General features: G+C 34.6%; 1 protein-coding gene across 6 annotated transcripts in view; it reads left to right on the top strand.

The window, feature by feature from the left end:
* Positions 1-21,531, top strand: part of NBEA (neurobeachin) — a 546,841-nt gene that overhangs the window by 223,837 nt on the left and 301,473 nt on the right. For all 6 annotated transcript variants that reach the window (XM_060191623.1, XM_060191622.1, XM_060191624.1 and 3 more), the window contains one exon: positions 13,394-13,458. In XM_060191623.1, coding sequence (XP_060047606.1) covers positions 13,394-13,458 — 65 coding nt within the window. The remainder of the gene's footprint in view (positions 1-13,393; positions 13,459-21,531) is intronic.

Raw genomic sequence — 21,531 nt, 5'->3', positions numbered from 1 at the left:
ACTGGCATCCTAACTTTGATCCTTGTGCTTTGTGTCACCTGCGCTTAACCCGATGCACTATGGGGTTAAATATTTTTAAAATATATTTTTAAGAGATAGTTTAAGAGATAGCTCACTGGATAGGACCTGTGCCATGCTATATGTCAAACACAGGTACAAGCTCCAGCACCCGTAGAAGTACCCTGTCTCAAGTGGAATCACTGATGTGGTTCTCTGTCTCTTTGTCTCTCTTTGGATGTAAAATTCAGCTTGGAGCAATGAAACTGCCGCAAGTGTAAGGCCCACCTCAAAGAAAAATGGTAAAATATTCCCCAATAAAGAAATTTTAAAAAATAAAAATAAATTAAAAAAAGAAAATGATTTAAAAATTTACTCTGTATATTGGAAGTTGACTACAAATTCCTAAATAGTAAATAGTATTGGATATTTAATAGTGTTTGTTTTAACAAACTGTGCCTCTCCTTTTAGAAGAAGTAAGAGTTTCTCTTATTCCTATATATCAAACAGTACTTTTCCTTATTTTTCTGGATGATGTCTGACCGGACTCATTTGTGGTATATCATCTCAAAGTTAAAGAAGTCGGTGCACCAACTAGACTTACCTTCCTAAAACCCCAGAAGTCCCAGGTTCAATTCCCTGTACTACCATATGCCAGTGTTGAACACTGCTTGGGACCCTGTCTCCTTTACATTAAAATAAATAAATAAATAAATAAATAAATACATCTATCCTTGAAATAATCAAAGTTAATAAAGTCACTATTAATACACTATCATTGTTACTATAATGTTTATAACATGTTAATAGATAATAAAAGTTGAATAGGAGGTTAAACATGTGATAACGTGAAAACTATTTTAAAGAAATAATAGTTATTTTGAATTAGGTTACATGACATAATAAGATGTAGATCTTTTGAAAGAATAACAGAGGATATAAATATGAAATAAACAGAAAATTTCCATTTAAGGTATCTTGGGGAGAATAATCACTGAACAGTTGTGACAAGAGTTCAGGATCAGTTATATCTTTGTTCAGAATCAGTTGTAACTTTTTATGGTGTCTCTGAAATTTTTAACAAAGATTTGAAGAGCATACAATTCAGGTTGCTTTTTAATTATTTCTGTGATTTATTATTGTTGATTTAAGCTCCTGAAATTATCAGGTATAAAAATTTTCTGCCTGTACTCTTTTAAATAAATTTATTTACCAATTCTTATTAGAAAGAGTTGGAGAGGTAGAGAACAGGACACTGCTCAGCTCTGTCATATGACAGAATCGGGAGTATTCCTGGGGCCTCTGAGCTTCCAGGCATAGAAAGCATGTGATCTAATGATGACCTTTACCCCAGCCTAATAATTATATTTTCAATTAATTAATCCATTAATTTTTATGTTTTTCTTAGTTACCTGTAAGGTATATGATACTAATACATGATATTAGTTCAGATCCAACCCTAATAATTAACAAAAATAGAAAGTGATGAGTCACTAATTATGATTTCATCCATATGAACATGTTAAAATATAAATGGTAAATAATAGTATTTGCTTTATGTATTTAGTTAATTATTGCCACCAGGGTTATTAGTGGGGATTACTGCCTGCATGACTTCACCACTCTGGGTATTTTTTTTTTCTTTTTCATTTTGGTGTTGATAGAGAGGAAGGAGATGCCTGCAACATTTTTCCATCACTTGTGAGGCATTCACCCACCCACCTATAGATGAAGACCAGGGACTTGAACTTGGATCCTGTGCATGGTAATATGTGTGTTCTACCCGGTGTACAAGCACGCAGTTCCCTGACACTATTTTCTTATGTTCTATAATTCTTTTAAAATTGGTACAAAAAGAAATCATTAAGTCTTAGCCACTTGTAAATAAATCTGAAAAGTGCTGTAGTTTCTGTGACAGAGGAGAAATATATCATATTCAGAGGTAAACATATTTCCCAAGATAGCTGGTAAGCCCAACCTTCCTGATATATAACTTTTTTCCTATTTTGTCACTATATTTATTCCTTTACTTTTCACACACGTGTGTGTGTGTGTGTGTGTGTGTGTGTGTGTGTGTGTGTATATTGCAAGCACCTTACAGCAACTTTGAAAAATAGCAGAACTAATGTTTATGTAATTTTAAAATATTTTTTTAAATATATTTATTGGATAGGACAGAGAGAAGTTGAGAGGGAAGTGGAGAAAGTGAGGGAGAGAGTGCATCACTGCTTTACTTCTTGCCAAGATACCACCTGCAGGTGGAGACCAGGGCTTGAATCTGGGTCCCTGTGCACTGTAACATGTGTGCTCAACTGGATGTAACACTGCCTGGCACCTCAGTATTTCCTCTTACTTTAAAGTATTCTCAGAAGAGAAAATAAGTAGTATATAGTCTTATCAGGATATCTTTAACATTCTTAAGAATATTTAAAATTATACAAAGTTTATATAGAATTATACAGGTGGGAAGAATACCTACCTGTAAGAAGTGATAAAAATCATCTCCTTTGGTATATCTTGAGGGGGGAACTTTAAGAAGTCATAATAAATAAGATAATCAAGAAGAAGAAGAAGGATACATACAAAATGATCTCAATTATAGGTGGGACTTAAGAAATAAGGAAAGAAAGGACATATAAACATGGGTGAAACTTTGCTGGATGTTGTCATTGCAGCAAAATGAAGGAGTCTTAAGGAAGGGAGCAGGAGGGAAGAGGGGAGAAAGTGCACTGGGAAACTAGTCCACAATGGTAAAGAAAGATTTAAGTTGGTGGTGGGAGTGGTGTATAGACACTTACCATGAATTGTACCAAAGGTCAACAAAAAGAGCTAAGTTGGGTGCTGTTCTGCTTTGTCATGTACTTGGCCCAGCTTCAAAGCCAGCATTGTTCACATTGTTGGAAGCTGTAGGCTGTGGTCCATTTCCCATTCTCTGATTGTTTCTGTTTCTATCAGAAAAAGCCCTTAGCAGTGAAGTCCTGGAGGTCGCCAAAACAAATAAACCAACAAAAATAAAGGAAAGGAAAGGTATAAAGAAATACTCATATGACAACTGTCTTGTATTTACCTAAATTTATAATTTACCTGATCAAGGGATTTAGGGGAAAAAAGAATTATCCAAAAGGAAAGAGTACTTAAGAATGACACTAAACTTTAGCATCTTCCAAGGTTATCTGTAGATATTATTTATTGTAAATATGCTACGGAATATTTTATTAAAATGTTTTCTTTTGTTTCCATGAATAATAGATAAGATCAATAAATAGATATAGACAGACCAGAGTACTATTTATATTTTTCATATGGTTGTCGCAGGATAGAAACAGCAGCTTTTTAGGCCTCAGACATACAGTACTTGTGCTATTATGTCTTGGACACTCTCAAGCATGCTACAAATGTATACCATACCAATGCTTGTTTTAGTTTTTGATTGTGAATTTTCACTATTCTCTATATCATTGTCCAGTACATAGGGCAGGTATTCAGTAATTTGTATTGAGCTAATTTTTAAGAGAAAAGAAAACACTCTTGAAGATGACTTGATTATTATTGTACAAAAACACATATCACATAAAATGTACCATTTTAACCATCCTTAAGTGTACATTTTAGTGCCATCAATTACATTCAGAGTATTTTGATACCTTTATTAATTCTCCAGATTTTTCAGCACTCCAAGCTAAAACAGCACATCCAGCAAAAAATAATACCGTTCTTGCCCAGGCTCCAGTTACTCTACTCCAAATTTTATTTAAGATAACTGTTCAATGTTATATAAAAATGAAATCTTAAAATATTTATCACTTTGTGTTGATTTTATTCCACATTATTTTCTCATGGTTAGTCCACATTGTAACATGTATCTAAACTTCATTCCTTCTTATCCTAGAATGATATGAGCTATGATTTTGCAAGTTAATTATCCATGAATCTTTTGAAAGGTGTTTCTACCTCTTGACTATTGTCAGTAATGACACTTTAACATTGCCTTATAAATATCTGTTTGAGCCTTTTTTTTCAGTTATTTTTAAAAATTATTTATTTATTATTAGATAGACACAGAGAGAAATGGAGATGAGAGGGAGAAAGACAGAGCAGACCTGCTTCATCAGTCGTGAAGCTTTTCCCCTGCAGGTGGGGACCGGGGTTTGAACCTGGTCCTTATGAACTGCAGTGTGTGCACTTAACCAGATGCACCACAACCTGGCCCCTTTTTTTTTTTCAATTCTCTTAGGTGTATACCTGAATGTGAAATTGCTACCATGTAGTAATTCTATAAATTTTAGAGAAGCAATCAAATAGTTTTGCACAATGGCTTCACCATTATACATTTCCATAATTAAAACCAAGGACACCATTCTTCCATATATTCTCCAACACTAGTTTTTTTTTTCTTTTGTTAAAAAAATGTAGTAGAGAGTGGAGAACATAGCAAAGTGATTATACAAAAAGATTTTCATGTCTGAGCTCCAGAGCCCTAGGCTTAATTCACTTGCAACACCAGAAGCTAGAGCTAAGCAGTGCTCTGGTAAATAAATGCATAAATATATATCTAGTTGTTTTAGTTATAGTCAATCTGGAGGCTATGAAGTGGTGTATTATTATAGTTTTAATTTGGACTTCCCAGATGACTGATGATAGTGATCATCTTTTTATGCTACTATTGGCTATCTGTAGATCCTCTTGGAGAATTGTCTCTTCAAGACATTTGTCTATTTTTTCCTTGTTACTTTTCTTATTGTCTATTTGTAGGTATTCTTTATATTGATTATTACACCCTTATCATATATGTGATTTGCACATATTTCAATCCACTCTGTGACAGGATCCTTTAACCCTTATTATATTGTATGTATATTTGGTTTTATATTTATGAACACCTAATCAAGTCCAAACGCATAGAGATTTTCTCCTGTGTCTAACTCCAAAATTGAGGTATTGTTGCATTTTGAGTTAGTTTTTCTACATGACATGAGGTAAAGGATATAACTTCATAGTTTGCAGGTTGATGTCTAATTTTCCAAGCATCATTTTGAACAGACTGTTCTTTTGCAGTTGACTGTATTAAATTAGTCAATATAATTTAACAATTTACTAGGATCCTGGGAGACTTCCATATAGCTGATCTTTATATGCTATGACAACTTCCCTATCAGTAACCAACTAAGTACATTTTTTATTACCTAGTGGTCTTTTTAAAATTTTTTTAAATATTTAGTTATTCCCTTTTGTTGTCGTTATAGTTATTATTGTTGTTGTATTGATGTCGTCGTCGTTGGATAGGACAGAGAGAAATGGAGAGAGAAGGGGAAGACAGAGGGAGAGAAAGACAGACACCTGCAGACCTGCTTCACTGCCTGTGAAGCGACTCCCCTGCAGGTGGGGAGCCTTACACCAGACCTTATGCTTAGCGTCACCTGCACTTAACCTGCTGAGCTACACCCCCCCCCCCCGCCGTAACTCCCTACCTAGTGGTCTTTTATGGTTAACCTTCATATCAATAATTTTCTCTTTGACCTGGCCATTGATTAATTATTTACTACATAGAAATTTTTCTATCATTTTTGTAAGAGCTTAATGACAATAAGCCATGAAAAATTTAAGGTGACATACCTAAGTATAATTCTACTAGCCAATCTTTTGCACACACAGAGAAAATTGCTCATTTATTTTTCCTTGTACATAGTCCTTCTGCATCAGTTCTTGTATTTACTAACTTCTAGCATATTGCATAAAATTTCCTAGAATTTTAGTTATAATAAACATTCATAATAAAATTTTTGAGGAACATATCTGCTTCTTTTAGTGGCAGTTAATGGTAGTTAGACACATAGGAATTAAAATATCATCTGTAGCTCTCTAAGTCTTAAGGTCTCAATTTAACCTTCCATTTTCACCTTGTAATGATTTTCATATTTGCAGGGATGTTGAGATATATTAAATCTCTAAGGACATATCAGATTGGTTCATTTAATTATATACGAAGGAATGAGAGTGAGACATGTGCGCTGAGCTGACATTAGGGAGAAAAAACTGGTGGAGGAAAATTATGTTCTGAGTCTGAAATTTCTACTAGGTCATCTAAATACCACAAAGAGATTGTGAAGAGAACATAGGGATTTCATTGTCATCCTTCTGGAACCTATTTCTCTTCAAAGTGTTTAGTTTCAAAGGACCCTTAACTTGATATTCAATTCTTTGAAAAAAAATTCATCTTGAGGAAATTTTATGCATTCATGTAGAAGAGTTAAAAAATTGTGACAAAATAGTCCAAAGACTTGGCAACTCTCTGCAGGCGTTCAAACCTAGGTTAGTAGGTTTCTTCAAGAAAGGAAAAATGTGACGCCTCTGTTTAAATTGTTTGTGACTGTTCATTTTCCTTGTAGTGGAGTATGTGGTATATTTAAATGATTTTTTTCAAATGGCAAAAGAGTTTATGGATTTACACATAAGATTTTTTAAAGTAGTGACGTAAAAAAATAATGAGGTTATCTTTGTAAAATGGCAATTAATTAGTATTAACTCACTGTGTGCATTTTCACCCATCGATTTCCTTTGTTATTAAGTAGTTTCTCTGCATATGTGTGCAAGAGAGAGTTTTTTCTTTCTTTTTTTTTTTTTTTTTGTTGTTTTTAGAGAGTTAGGGCATCTATTGGAGTACACCTTCCCTGTCCAGAGATAGCACATTTGATTGTTCAAAATATCATTTCCTCTTCCTCTGTGCCATGTGCTTTTTGTGTGTGTTCAGAGTTTTGTAGCTTTTCCCTTTTCCCGATTATTCATTTGAAACTCCTAGAATGTGTTACATACAATGTCCATTTTATGAAAGCTTTTTGAAATGCAAAAACAGATGTGCTTCGGGTTAAATTATATATGTGCTTCGGGTTAAATTATAATAAATTTAATAAATAAATTATATAATCATTTATTACTTACATTTTTACACATTCCTTATTGGCAATTTCAAATCCACAGAAATACCATTTTGAGAATTAAATACCATGTCATAGCTGAAGAGGATGTTTAGAATGTTCCTACTTTAGAGATACTATAATGATATATTAGTATACTATATTACAAATGACAGAAATGAAGTATTAGTAATTGAAAAAGTTAAAAGACAATATATACATGTTTTATAGATATTTAACTTACATAAAAAATAAAAGTACTCTGCAAACTAGGGACTTTGAGCTTTACAAGTGTGAAGTCTTTTTTAAAAAAATATTTATTTATTAATTCCCTTTTGTTGCCCTTGTTGTTTTATTGTTGTTGTTAATTGATGTCATCGTTGTTGGATAGGACAATGAGAAATGGAGAGAGGAGGGGAAGACAGAGAGGGGGAGAGAAAGGTAGATACCTGCAGACCTGCTTCACTGCTTGTGAAGTGACCCCCCCCCCCAGCAGGTGGGAAGCCAGGGGCTCGAACCGGGATCCTTATACTGGTCCTTGTGCTTTGCGCCACATGTGCTTAACCTACAAGTGTGAAGTCTTAGGAGGACCTAATTCAGTGATTTTCAGAGTCGATGTCTTATGGAAATCATTTGGAAATTTTAAGGCAATATCAGTTCTTGGGTTTTACCCTTAGAAATCAGTCTCATGGCATATGTACCTAACAAATGCCTTCTTGTTTCTTTTTTGAGCAAAATTTGAGGACCAGAGATATAAACATGATACTACAGTTTTACTGTTTATTTGTTGTTGATAGTATGTTAAAAGTTTCACACCGTAGCCACCACCAAAGTTCTGTATCCTTACCCTCCCATCTCCTAAAGATAACCACTGTAGTTCTCACAAGTCTTAAAGTTTGCTTGCTTCTGTTTTCTTTTCAAGTTCATGTCTATCCATTCTCTAGATTCCACACGAGTGAAACCATCCATTAGTTGTCTCTCATCTCTTATTGTGTTAAGCATGATCACCTCCAGTTCTATCCATTATGTCCCAAATGACACAATATCATCTTTTTGATTGAAAAGTAGTGTTCCATGGAATATATATCCCATAACTTCTTTTTTATTTTTATTTTTATTTTATTTTGCCTCCAGGGCTATCACTGTGGCTTCCTGCATGCACTATGAATCCACTGCTCCTGAGGCCATTTTTTTCTAATTGGGTAATTAAGTGAAATTGAGAGAGGAGGGGAAGATAGAGAGGGGTAGAGAAAGACACCTACAGACCAGCTTCACCACTTGTGAAGCGACCCCACACACATAGGTGAGGAGCTGGGGGCTTCAACTGGGATCCTTGTACAAGTCCTTGCACTTTGTACTGCATAGACTTAATCCAGTGTGCCCTTCCATAACTTCTCTAGTTAGTCATCTATTGCTGGGCATTTAGGCTGCTTATACTTTTTTGCTGTTGTGAATAGTGCAGCTATGAACATGGGAGTGCATATGTACCTTCTAACTAGTATTTGAGTGTCCACTGGATAAATGTATAAAATTTAATTCCTGAATCATAAGGTATTCCATTTTTATTGGTTTAAGGACAGTACATATAGTCTTGCAAAGGGGCTGTACCAATCTGAATGCTCACCAGCAATGTAGCAGAGTTCCTTTTTCTCCACAACCTGTCACTTCCCGGCTTGTTAATGGAAACCATTCTCTCAGGTGTGAGATGGTGTGGTTTGAATTTGCATTTCACTAATGGTAAGTAAAGTGGAGGATTTCTTCATGTTTCTGTGGGCCATGTGGATCTTCTTTAGAAAACTGTCTCTTTGTTTCTTTGGCCTACTTTTTTATTGGGCTATTTTTGCTTCTTTTGTTGATCAGTACCATTTCTGTATAGATTTTATCAATAGAGCAGATTCAAAAGCCCCATAATAAACCCGCACATATACAAATACTTAATATATGAGAAAGGGGCTGAAGCCATGCAGTGAAGGTCTACTCAACAAATGGTGCTGAGAAAATTAAGACAGCCACATGTGACAAGATGAATCTAGACCACCACCTAACACTCTCCTCCAGGTTCAAATCAAAATTGATTAAACATCTAGATATTAAGCTCCAAACTCTAAAATTTATGGGAGAAAATGTCGGTAAAAATTTGCAGGACCTTCATATCAAACATGTATTTGGAGACTTAACCTCATGAGCATGGGAAAGGAAAACAAGTAAAAAAAAAAAAAAAAAGGATTACATAAAACTAAAATGCTTCTCACATTGGAAACAAATTAGAGTCTTAGTCCTATATACAGAATTTTTAAATTACTTCATTTGTACACTTTAATTTTTTTCTACTTTAATAAGGTAAACTCTTGTTAGAGTATTGTCTTTTTCTATAGAGATAAAAAAAAGTCAATGTAACAAAAACTGCTTATAATTTGCAATAGAAAAAGGAGGAAATATCATTTGTTACACTTTTTTAATAGAATACTTTCTTCTTAATTTCTTTTTTCTTTGTAAATTTGCATTTTGTTTACTATTCAGTACTGCACATTATATTTTGCCAAGAATATAAAGTTATAATACGGGGCCTAGTGGTAGTGCACCAGGTTAAGCGCACATAGAGCAAATCACAAGGACCAGCACAAGGAACCTGGTTCCAACCCTCTGCTGGTCACCTCTGCAGGGAGGTTGCTTCACAAGCAATGAAGCAGGTGTCTATCTTTCTCTCTCCCCGTCTCCCCTTCCTCTCTCAATTTTTTTTCTGTCCTATCCAGCAACAACAACAATGAAAAAAAAGATGGCCACCAGAAGCAGTGGAGGCAGGCACTGAGTCCCAGTGATAACCCTGGAGGCAAAAAAAAAAAAAAAAGAAAGTAATACTTTTTAACTAAAATGACTCCCTCAAAATTGAATACATGTTTCTTTTACATTACCAGAAAATAATTAAACAAGTTATAAAAATGTTAAATCCTGACATTTCCTGAGCAGGGAGATATACTTTGCTTAGTAAGGAATATTTTATTGTCCTTTGTTCTTAACTCTTGTTGAGTATTTTTTTAAGTAATTGAAAGAAACAAAATAGTATTTTCTTCATTGCCTCCCAAGATCCATTTGCTTAAAATTCACCTAAATGAGAGACTACATTAAGCCTTCTGTGAAGTCCCAGAACATAATTAATACCAGAATTAAATTTCTAGTCTCAATGCTATTGTTTGCATTGTTTCACTGTTCCCACTCTTCACTGTTATAGTCCTTTGGGATATAAACTAACTGTGACCCACTGCAACTCGTGTTAAAAATTAGTATTCTGTGCACTCATACTTTAAATTTCACACCCAAATTATTTTTTATGTTGCTAGTGTTTTTTTTTAATTCAGTTAGCTTTTTTAATAGCCAAAGCAGTGAAGAAACACACAAACAGTAGATCTCCTGTTTGAAACATTCATATTTCATGACACAATATCTAAAATAATATTTTTAAACCCTTTTTTATAAAGAAAGACAATTAGCAACATTTGTGCTATCCCAATTAATGATATTAATATAGTAAGTAGAAATTCATTTGATAATTTAAAAGTATGTAAATTGCTATGATAGTTATGATGAAATTTTAAAACCTTCAGAAATTGAGTTCCCCCTTAACTAACATGGGGGAGGGGACGTAACCAACCTGTCTCCTACACCTTGTGAGAACTATGCTAGCTGTGGGGGCTGGGGGGTAAAATTTGGTGGAGGATATGGTCACACACATCATATATGAGAGTGAAATTATATTCCTGAAATTTTAAATTCTGTAAAACTACTAAATACCAATAAAACTGAAAAAATGTGCATTAACTTTGGGGCAAGCACTACAAAAACCTTGCCTTGCCTTTTTCCTGTTCTCTTTTTCCTTTCCTTTTTCCATCTTCCTTTTCCCCCTTCCCTTCCCTTTCCTCTTCCATTCCCTTTCCCCTTTCATTCCTTTTCCTTTACTCTCTTCCCTTAAATAAACTCTAAAATGCAATGAAATGCTGTCGTTTGGATATTTCTTGTTAAAGGATATGGTAGCTAAAAAGTAACAACTTTGCTAAAAATAATTGAGTCTTTTACTCTTTTATAAGATCATTATTTTCCCCAAAATGTTGAATGTCTCTTGTAGGGAAATAGAGTTATCACTTGTTCTTCAATGGTTATTCATTTATTATTTATAGCAAGGAATATTTTTGCACATCATATAGCTACTTTGGAGAACAAACTTTAGTCCCAGCATATGTGCAAAGCATTCACATAGAATGTGATTACTAGGATGGGGTAGTGTTTTAGTGAGTAGACTGAAGGACTTGCTCCAGGCTCAGTCCACGGACCACATTTTGCTGGAGTGATGCTCTGCTCTGCTCTTTCTCATTCTTAAAAAATAAGTAAAGGGGGGGAGGAGAAAAAAAGAATAAATAAAGGGCCCACAAAACAGTTTTCTTACATACTTTTGCCATGCATAAACCCTGGTTCAAGCCCAGTCCCCTCAACAGTGAAAGAAACTATGGTATCTTTCCTCCTCTATTTCTATCTCTAAATAAATAAAATAAATATTTTTATGGGAATGTAACTAAGTCAGCCAGCTGGTGAAATTACTTAGTGTGTGGAGCACAGGACTTGCATGGCTGATGCTCCTTTTTTAGTCCTTGACTCTGTTTGCATCATAGTGGTGTTTTGACTTCCCCTCCTCTTCTCCTATATATTTTAAAATAGTAAACTTAATATTTTACAAAGATGGAATTTTCATCAGGAGTTGAGGGAAGAATTGGCACGAGAAGGTGTTTCTTGTGAAGCTGGATAAATAGGCTGCTAGCTGACCACTTTTATGTGACCAGCATTTTCTAAAAATGGGGAAATCATGCAATAGTTTTGACAAGTAGCATGAGGGACTAGTAATGATATTAAAAAGAAAAAAAATGTTAGAACATTTTTACTTAGAGAACTGTTAAAGGAAACATAATTTTTCAATTTAAAAATTGTGGTTTGTGGGAGTCGGGCTGTAGCGCAGCGGGTTAAGCGCAGGTGGTGCAAAGCACAAGGACCGGCATAAGGATCCCGGTTCGAACCCTGGCTCCCCTCCTGAAGGGGAGTCGCTTCACAGGCGGTGAAGCAGGTCTGCAGGTGTCTAGCTTTCTCTCCCCCTCTCTGTCTTCCCCTCCTCTCTCTGTTTCTCTCTGTCCTATCCAACAACGACGACGACAACAATAATAACTACAACAATAAAACAACAAGGGCAACAAAAGGGAATAAATAAATAAAATAAAATATTTTTTAAAATTGTGGTTTGTTACTTACATTAAAAAAAAAAGGACCCTGGGTGCATACCCCCAAAGGAATAAAGAATAAGGAAGTTATCAGAGGATGGATGGGATATGGAGTTCTGGTGGTGGGAACTGTGTGAAGTTGTATCCCTCTTATCCTATGGTTTTTGTCAGTGTTTCCTTTTTATAAATAAAAAAAATTGAATTTACTAGAACTATCCATTAACCGCTGAAAATTGCTCAGAGCACATTCTGAGTATTCTATAGGATGAATACAAATAAAAATTTCTTAATCCAAACACTATGTAACAATCACTTACACTGAAGAAACAGAACAGTGGTCAGACTTTCAAAATATATCCCAGTCCAAGTCACCAGAGAGTACATGTGGATATAGTTTTAATGCTAGTTTTTGTCTTAGAATTTTCAAAAGAATTTATCTGTTATATTTTATGTGCAGCTTCTTCAATCATTTGTACAGCAGATGTCACTAGAATATTTTTATTCAAATCAATTTTAATAGCTGTTTAGAATTCTATTTTTTATTTCATAGCCTCCATGAAAAAAATAATCAGTATTAGGACCTAAAGTTTTCTATCCCAGAAGTTTCTTTTCCTAAAATAGTTGTACTTCCTTCCCCTTAGTTGGTATATTTTGGAAGAAAACTTTGTCCTGAGTGCTCTGTATTTTATTTTTTAATTGCTACTGGGATTATCGCTGGGACTCAGTGCCAGCACTACAAATCCACCACTCCAGGCAACCATATTTTCCTTTATTTGTTTCTACTTTTTCATTTTTTAAGAGATAGGAAAGAGATAAATTGAGAGAGAATGGGGAGATAGTGGGAAATATAGATAGATCTGCTTCACTGCTTATGAAGCGGACCACCTGCAGATGGGGAGCAGGGGCTCAAACCTGAGTCCTTGCTCTTGGTAATACGTGCACCACCACCCTGCCCCCATTCCTTCTGTATTTGTAATATCACTTTCCACCTTAGTTTTCATCAAACCCAGTGCTCACTGGCACTTCAAAAACACCCTCTAAATTAAGTAATATGTAGCTACCTTTTAATACTTAATTTTATGCATGACAGTTGTTAAAATTCTTATAATGTATTAGAGTAACATACTGAAGTAATTAACAACGTCAGCATGTTCTTTAAATCACATGTTCGTGCTATTTACAGGCTCCATTTTCTTATATGTGGTGTGGTCTTTTCTCTCTGTTTAGGAATGGCAAAACTCAATTCAGAAGAATGCAGGACTTGCATTTATCGAACTCATCAATGAAGGAAGGTAATTAACTTTACAGTAATTTTTTCAACAACTAGTCAGTGTACATTTTATTACAATGGGTGAGCTGCTCTTTCCTACCAGCTGTTTAAAAATTCAGTTACAGAATATGTTTAAGTCAATAATTTATCAGCCACTTAAATCTCAGAGGTACTTAAACTTTTAGGGAACAATAAAAATGAAAGACTTTTATTTAGGGGAGGAAAAGAAACCTATATGAAATAAAAATTTAACCTTTATAAGGTTTTGTGAGTCTTGAGTCCTATCTTACTGAGTAGTGAAGTTGTTTTACACAGATCAAATGAACACACTCAGCAGCCCCATCTGCCAACCCATCTGTTTTCAAAGTCATGCTCTGTGTTTACTCTGTCAGCCCACCTAGGTTCTTGTGAAATACTTTCTGTCAGAAAACGTCATGCTGTCTGGTATCCAACTGAAAATGTGAAGGTTGTTAAACAGGCATTATTACACTCTGGGTAGGAATTTATATATAGCAAAGTTAGAGTCATGCTATAAGTCTTTATCACTTTATGATAAACACTTGTTCTCTAAGATTTTCCTGATACTTCACTGGCAGTCAGAACATTAAGACAGATGTAACTGCCATCATATTGACAAGTACAACTTCTATGAGCCAAACGTCTGCATCCTTATCAGCTGGAGTTTCTTATGTAATACAGGCCTGAATAGGTACATGATCTGTTTTCTTACTTGGCCAGATTCAATTATATTGATTAAATAATATTTACTGTATATAAAATTTATATCTGTAATTTAATTCAAAATTGGATCACATTCAAATGTAAAATGTACAACTATACCTAATCTTGGGTTTAATAATATCTTTTGAGATACATCACAAAAGACATGACCCATGAAAGAATTCATGAACCGAATTTCATGAAAAATTCTAACTCTGGGCCTGGGTGATGGTGCACCTGGTTGAGCACACAGGTCACAATGCACAAGGACCAGGGTTTAAGCCCCTGGTCCTCACCTACATGGGTAAAGCTTTGCAAGTGGTGAAGCAGTGCTACAGGTATGTCTCTTTCTCTCTCACTCTCTGTCTCTCCTACCCTGTCAGTTTCTGGCTGTCTCTATCCAATAATGAAGATAACAAAAAAAATAACCCTTTTTTAGGAGGAACACTGTTGAAAGAACATAAAGGCAACTTACAGATTGGGAGATCTGTCCAAAGGAAGCAAAGATCTCTATCAAAAGAGACCTATGTACAGCTACCTATGTCCATAGCAACACAATGTTTAATTGCCCAAATTTGGAAGCAACCTAGTTGCTCATTGGCAGATGAGAGACTTAGAAAGTTATTTTATATATATATATATAGTATATGAATACTATGCAGCTATTAAAAGCACTGAAGCCATCTCTTGGAACTTGAAGAAATCATGCTAAGTCAGATAAGCTGAACAGAGAAGGATGATCTCAGGTGGAACATGCTATTTCTGACAGAAGCCCTCTTTTCCCACATCTTAATATGCTTGACAACTTGCCATCACTCAGGAATCAATTAAATTTCACCTTCTTAGAGTGCTCCCCTTACTATCTTACTGAAGTGTCATGCCTCAGGCACATAACTCTGTCTCAATTCTTTTTTTTTTATTTTTTTATATTTATTTAATTTATTTATTCCCTTTTGTTGCCCTTGTTGTTTTATTATTGTAGTTATTATTGTTGTTGTTGTTGGGTAGGACAGAGAGAAATGGAGAGAGGAGGGGAAGACAGAGAGTAGGAGAGAAAAACAGACACCCGCAGACCTGCTTCACCGCCTGTGAAGCAACTCCCCTGCAGGTGGGGAGCCGGGGTTCGAACCGGGATCCTTATGCCGGTCCTTGTGCTTTGCGCCACCTGCGCTTAACCCACTGCACTACAGCCAGACTCCCAACTCTGTCTTAATTCTTAATAACACTATTCCAAGTTATTTGTTTCCCTCTAGTTTGACCATTTACATGCAACTTATGAACTTATATCTGACTCAAACTTACTTGCTTTTGTGTCCCCTGGTTTCTGTAAATATATCCTAACACGTAGTTCACAGTCAAAAGCATTTATCCAAAGAATGAAAAGAATCATCACAGATATTTGAGAAAGAATGAATAATAATAAATTTGAACTAAGAATTGACATAACTGCACGATTCCTTGATAGGAGCTCTCTGTTGATTTTATCCAGTTGTTGAGTGTAGACTCAGTGCCTCCTCTAGTAGAGATTATTAATTCAGTAGAACAACATGTTAAATGAAGTAGTTTTTTGATGTGTTAAGTGTGCCAAAGGGCAATAAAAGTTTAGCTTGAAAGCAGGTAATTGAAAGAAGTAACTTTTGAGAAAACAGTGATCTTATTAAGAGTATTAGGGAATCTTCAAGATTGTTTAGAGTGAAAATTGAGTAACAGATGCTGAATACAAACAGCAAGTATTACAGCTAAAAAAATGTCTGGGCAAGGGTGACAGGTTGGTGGAGATAGGTATGATTTTAAGGTCTTTTTTTTTGGAGAGCATAGGAGTAATTTTCAGGAGTAAGAACATGGAAACTTGCTAGTGCTGGTGGAAAGAATTCAGTATTGTGGGAAGAAAAGAGGAGCATCTCTCCTGTGTTGAAAAAGTGAGTCTCTTAGATGTGTGAGACTGAGTTACAGAGATTGGCTTTCTCTGGAAGGAACACCCAGAAAAGTTACAGAAAATTATATTGGTGGGGAATTAAAAGGTAGTACTTTCATGGTATTTTCTGTTTCCTCTACAAAGCAGCACCTAGGGCTGTATATTGAGAATGGGTTTTTTTTTAATTTTTTGAAGTGGGTGTCATATTTGAGAAGTTCTATTTGTTGGTTTGTTGGTTTGCTTTGGTATTTTTTTTGTTTGTTTGTTTGTTTGTTTTTGTAATGAGGGTTGGTTATGATGCCTGGAGTCAGTGCCTTAGTAAAGAGTCTACTGCTTCTGGCTCCTGGTAGCTATTTTTTAAATTTTATTTATATTTTTTATGAAAGAGAGAGAGGGAGAGAGAGAAAATGAGAGAGACCTGCAATACCATTCCACTACTCAGAAAGTTTGCCTGTTCTGGGTAGGAACTGGCAACTTAAACCCAGGTCCTGATGCTGGTAATGTGTGCACTCTACTGGGTGTTCCATTGCCCAGTCCCAAGAGAAGTTCTGTTTATTGATATCAACTATATAATAGGAACAGATTGCAAATGTACGTAACAGCATTTTTCTTAACACTGTCTACTATTTCATGGCATTTTCTCTTTTAGAATATCAACCTTTAATTTGTCCTTCTGAGAATGAAGATAAAAATCTTTAAGTGTAAATTGTTATAAATGTTTATCCTACTTAACAGCTATGCTTGTGAATATAATTCATCAATCATAGCTGGAGAAAGCAATTGTGTAGTTGTCTGCAATTAACAGAACACAAACAGTTGATGAATGTGCAGCTGAATTAAAGTACTCCCTAGGACAGGCTGAAATTATAAACTGGTTCATTTAAAGGAATCTAACAAAGGATCTTTATAATTAAAACAAAGCAAAGTTAATGGAATGTAAAATTGCCTATAATATCTTGGCAATAATAATTGGATTTTAAATTATTAAAATATAAATTGGAGTATAGCAAATAGGACTCTTTTAAATTCTGGAATTTGAGTGAGCCATTGAAATAAATTGGTCATTTACCTCAAATAAGCTTTTGTCATCCTCTTGAAAGCACACAGGACATAAATAATGACCAATCATATAATAACAGAATGTTTTATTTTTTAACATTGGATTTAATCTAAGTCACAAAAGTCCACATTTTAATTTTACTCTTTAAAGAAAGCTTGCCTTTTTTTTAGATTTTACAGAGAAACATGTCTTACACAATTATAATTTTTTAGTGATTATATGCTCCCACATAGAAAATCTTTTTAAAAAAAAAATGCAAAAAAAAAAAAATTAAAAATTAAAAAAAAAAAAATGCTGCTTACTACTTAAACAAATACATCTTGATGGGGGCCAGCTGGTGGCGCACCTGTCTAAGTTCACATAGTACCATGCTTGAGGACCCAAGTTTGAGTCCCATCCTTAGAGTTAATATGCTAGTTTAATTTTTGCATCAAGAATAATGGATCTCTACCCAATAAATAAATAGATGAACCAAACAAATAAAAATTTTAAAAATTACTTTTTTAAAAAAAGAAAGCAAGCATGGAAACTCATGAAAGCAGAAAGTCCTTCTCCATAATTTTAAAATGTAATGTCAGAGTTCAAACCCAGGGCCTCAGAGATACACATTACTGAGTTCTGTCCCAGACCAACATTTTTCAACTTCTAGAGAGAGAAGGTGAAGGCAGCGACAGTGTATCTTTCCACAGGCTTTGGCATTCTCCTCACTGCTCCCACCGTTCTTGTGTGGTCCAGAGGGTTAGTCCCAGAGCATGTGAGGCAGGTGCTCTGCTGCTGAGTCACCTTTGTGATCCCATGCATATAGAATCTAACCTATACCTTTTTCTTACTACTCTGCTATTTACTTTATACAAGTAGCAAGTACTTAAACACACTGATTTTTACAGATGACCATAATCCAAAGACCTTCTTGATTTTAAAAAGTACAGATAAGTTATAAATATAAATTTGGAGATTAATGATAAATAAAACAATATTGTTCTAAAAGTAAAGAAAAATAAATCCATTTTAATGGTGGCTAGATTTCAAGTAATGGGAGACACATTTCAGAACTTAGTGACCACATATTTCATTAGAATTTTATTTTTATTGTGTTTAAAATACATCTGTATATGCACATATAATTGATTTTCTGAATAGAACTTGAAATGTCTTTCCTCCTAGGCTCTATATTATGAACGGTGACCATTAAGTAGTATTTCACAAAACACTCCTGAGTCTATATATAAAGAAACAAAAAGCTATTCATTGAAATTTATGCACTGTTTTAATACTTTCATTTCTTTATTTCTCCACTTCACATTTCTTAAAAAAATTACAGGGAAATAAATGTTTAGATTAACCATGTCTTTAAAAATTTATGTCTCACCAAATTAAGGCTATTAATAAAAGTATAGAAGTCATTAAAAGATCCAAATAAAAAACTCAGAGTTCTAATTGATGCTGTTAATAACTGAGTTCATACTGTACTTTACTGGCAAAGTAGTAATCACTGGACTTGAAGACCAGAAAAATAAAAATATGGAAATTGATATTCATCTTACAAGCTTGTGGCATACCATCCTGATATCAGCATGCATGTATTTGTGTCTAAAAAGGGGAGGGAAGAAATAAGTACAAAGAAGATTGAAGATATTATAGCTTAAATCTTCCCAAATATTAAAAACAATTACATGCTCATCTTGGAAGCTTAATGAACTTCCAGTATAGAACATACCAGGACACATTCTCATATATCCCTAAAAGGTTGAAGGTAAAGAAAGAAGGTTGTAGCTGCAAGAAAGAAATGACTCATCACATGCAAGAGATTTTTTAAAATTTTTTATTTATAAAAAGGAAATATTGACTAAAGCATAGGAACTATGAATACATTCCAAATTAAATAAATTATGGGGAATTTATTTTCAAGAAACATGGTTTTGAAGAAATACTGAAAAGAAAACTTCAAGTTAAAAGCATGGCATATTTATATGAAGCCCCATGAAAAAAGTAAATGACTGGTGACTGAACAGTGATGCACTTGGTTAACTGCACATATCACCAAGCACAATGATCCTGGCTTGAGGGCACCCCACACCTGCAGGAAGGATGCTTCACGAGCAGTAAAGCAGATCTACAGGTGTCTATCTTTCTCTCACCCTATCTCTCCTCCCCTTTCAATTTCTCTCTGTCCTGTCAAATAAAAATAAAATAGAAAAAAGGGAAAAAATGGCCGCCAGGAGCCATGGATACATACTGCTTGCACCAAGCCCCAGCAGTAATCCTGGTGGCAAATAAATAAATGAATACATAAATATATAAATAAGTAAATAAATAAATAACAAAAGGCCAATAAAAATAACTGTAGGGCTAAAGAACATCACTTCTCATCTACTTTTTGTCTAAATTCCCTCCCTCTGTGACTTAAAAAGAAAACTTCAACACAAGGTATTACAAATTTAAATTTTTAGGCACAAGATAGAAAAACCTACAATCTGTGACAATAAAATCATGCAGGGGTAAGAAAGAATGGAGATACACAGAAGCACAGTTTGTTACCTCTCAAAAATGGCGAGGGTTAACCCAAACTGAAATCTTGGAAATTAATTAATTGTAATGCAAAGATCAACCACTAAGAAAAAAAAAATTCGAAAAAGTTATAAGTTGCAAAAAACTAAAATTATACACTAAAATGCTCATTTAATATTTAAATATAATTATTTAAAAATACTAAATATTACACTAACTTTATTTGAGGAAGCATTTTACAAGTTGGCTATGGTCACAGCAGTATGTTTCTGCATCTCTCCAAAATGCATCTCAGCTCACCTCCCTCACCAACAAAGTTCTGTCTCCCTCAATTATTGTTGGGATTAATATTAAGATTAGTATATTAGTGTTTGCCCTTAAACATTACTCATAGAGTTTGAGCTTTTTTTTTCCTCAAGAATTTGGTTCTCTGTTGATTTCACTGACTTAGGTTTCTTTAAAGTATTACTGTTGAGTTTTGTGCTGGAAACTAGTCAGTGTTTCCCTAGGAGTGTGCCTGTCTCTCTCAAGTGATAGGAGAGATTATTGGTGTATGCTCCCAAGTAAACCTGCATATGCTGCAGGTGCCTCGCAAATGTTGCCAGGAATTTCCCCTAGTGACAGTGTCCTGATTTAATCCATTATGTCATCATGGAGTGATGGAATCTGTCAGATCAGATGCAGATTTAGGGGAGATAGCTCTCAAAAACTCTTGAACTCAGTGTTACTTAGATTGTATGTTACTGCTTATAAATAAACCATTTGCTTGTCAGTTTTTGTGGGAGATACCACACAATTCCTACAAATAATTAGGCAAAACGTTAGTAAATCTTAGTACTGCTATACCTTTCATCCACAATGCAGTAGGAACAAGAAGTAAATGTGGTTGAGTCAGAATCACTTCAAAAAATATGTCCCATTTAAAAATTGTTTAATAATTTAAGAATAATAGATCATATAACCTTTCATATGTTTATTTTTAATTAATTAATTTATTTATTGGATAGAAACAGAAATTGATAGGGAAGGAGGAGATAGAGATGGAGAGAGAAAGATAGCCACTTGCAGACCTTCTTCACTTCCCATGAAGCTTCCCTCTTGCAGATGGGGAGTAGAAGTTTGAACTCAGTTCCATGTACATTGTAACATGTAGCATGTGTGCTTTAGAAGGCAGGTGTGCCACTGCCTTGCCCATACCTTTTTATTATTTGTATGTCTGTGTGTCTGTGTGTCTGTCTCTCCCTCTCTCTCTCTCTGTGTATCAAGAAAATAGGCTTGACACAAGTCAAATATAATGAAGAATAAAGAAGGTATTTGAGTTGGCACTTAATAAATACGCAATTTAAAATTATTTAAATCACAATTCTCATTCTGACATGAATTTATGATAAGTTTAGAAAGAAAACAGTGATTTTCTTTGATAATGAGTGAAAATAACCAGTAGCAGTCTTTAAAATAGCATTCTTGTTTGAAATCTTTAGAGAGAAAAACTGAACAATGAATGATAATGAGCATTAGATCTGAATTTTAAAACAACACAGGTGAAGGAAGTGAAACTTTTTCTTAAGTTTGCACTGTAGGAAAAACTTAGTATGAGTTAGCATTAATTTAAAGGAATTGTTTTATTAACATAGTAATTGCTTCTTACAAAGTAAAATATTGATTGAAGATGTGAGGGCCAGGAAGGTTAACTCACCTGAACAGGAAGATAACTCACCTGAACCTGTTGTGATGTGCTCCACCCAGGTTTCAGCCCAGCCCAAACCACACTGAAGATTCCTTGGTGCTATGACTTCTTTCCCCTCTCGTAGTTTGCCTTTCTGTTCCTGTCTCTCTCTCAACCTGAGAAAGTCAACTTGGAGCTATGAAGCCCAAGCAATACCAAAAAGCAA

Source organism: Erinaceus europaeus, chromosome 5 (assembly GCF_950295315.1).
Source record: "Erinaceus europaeus chromosome 5, mEriEur2.1, whole genome shotgun sequence".
NCBI classification, from domain to species: Eukaryota; Metazoa; Chordata; class Mammalia; order Eulipotyphla; family Erinaceidae; genus Erinaceus; species Erinaceus europaeus.
This window is presented reverse-complemented; position numbering and strand designations above follow the sequence as displayed.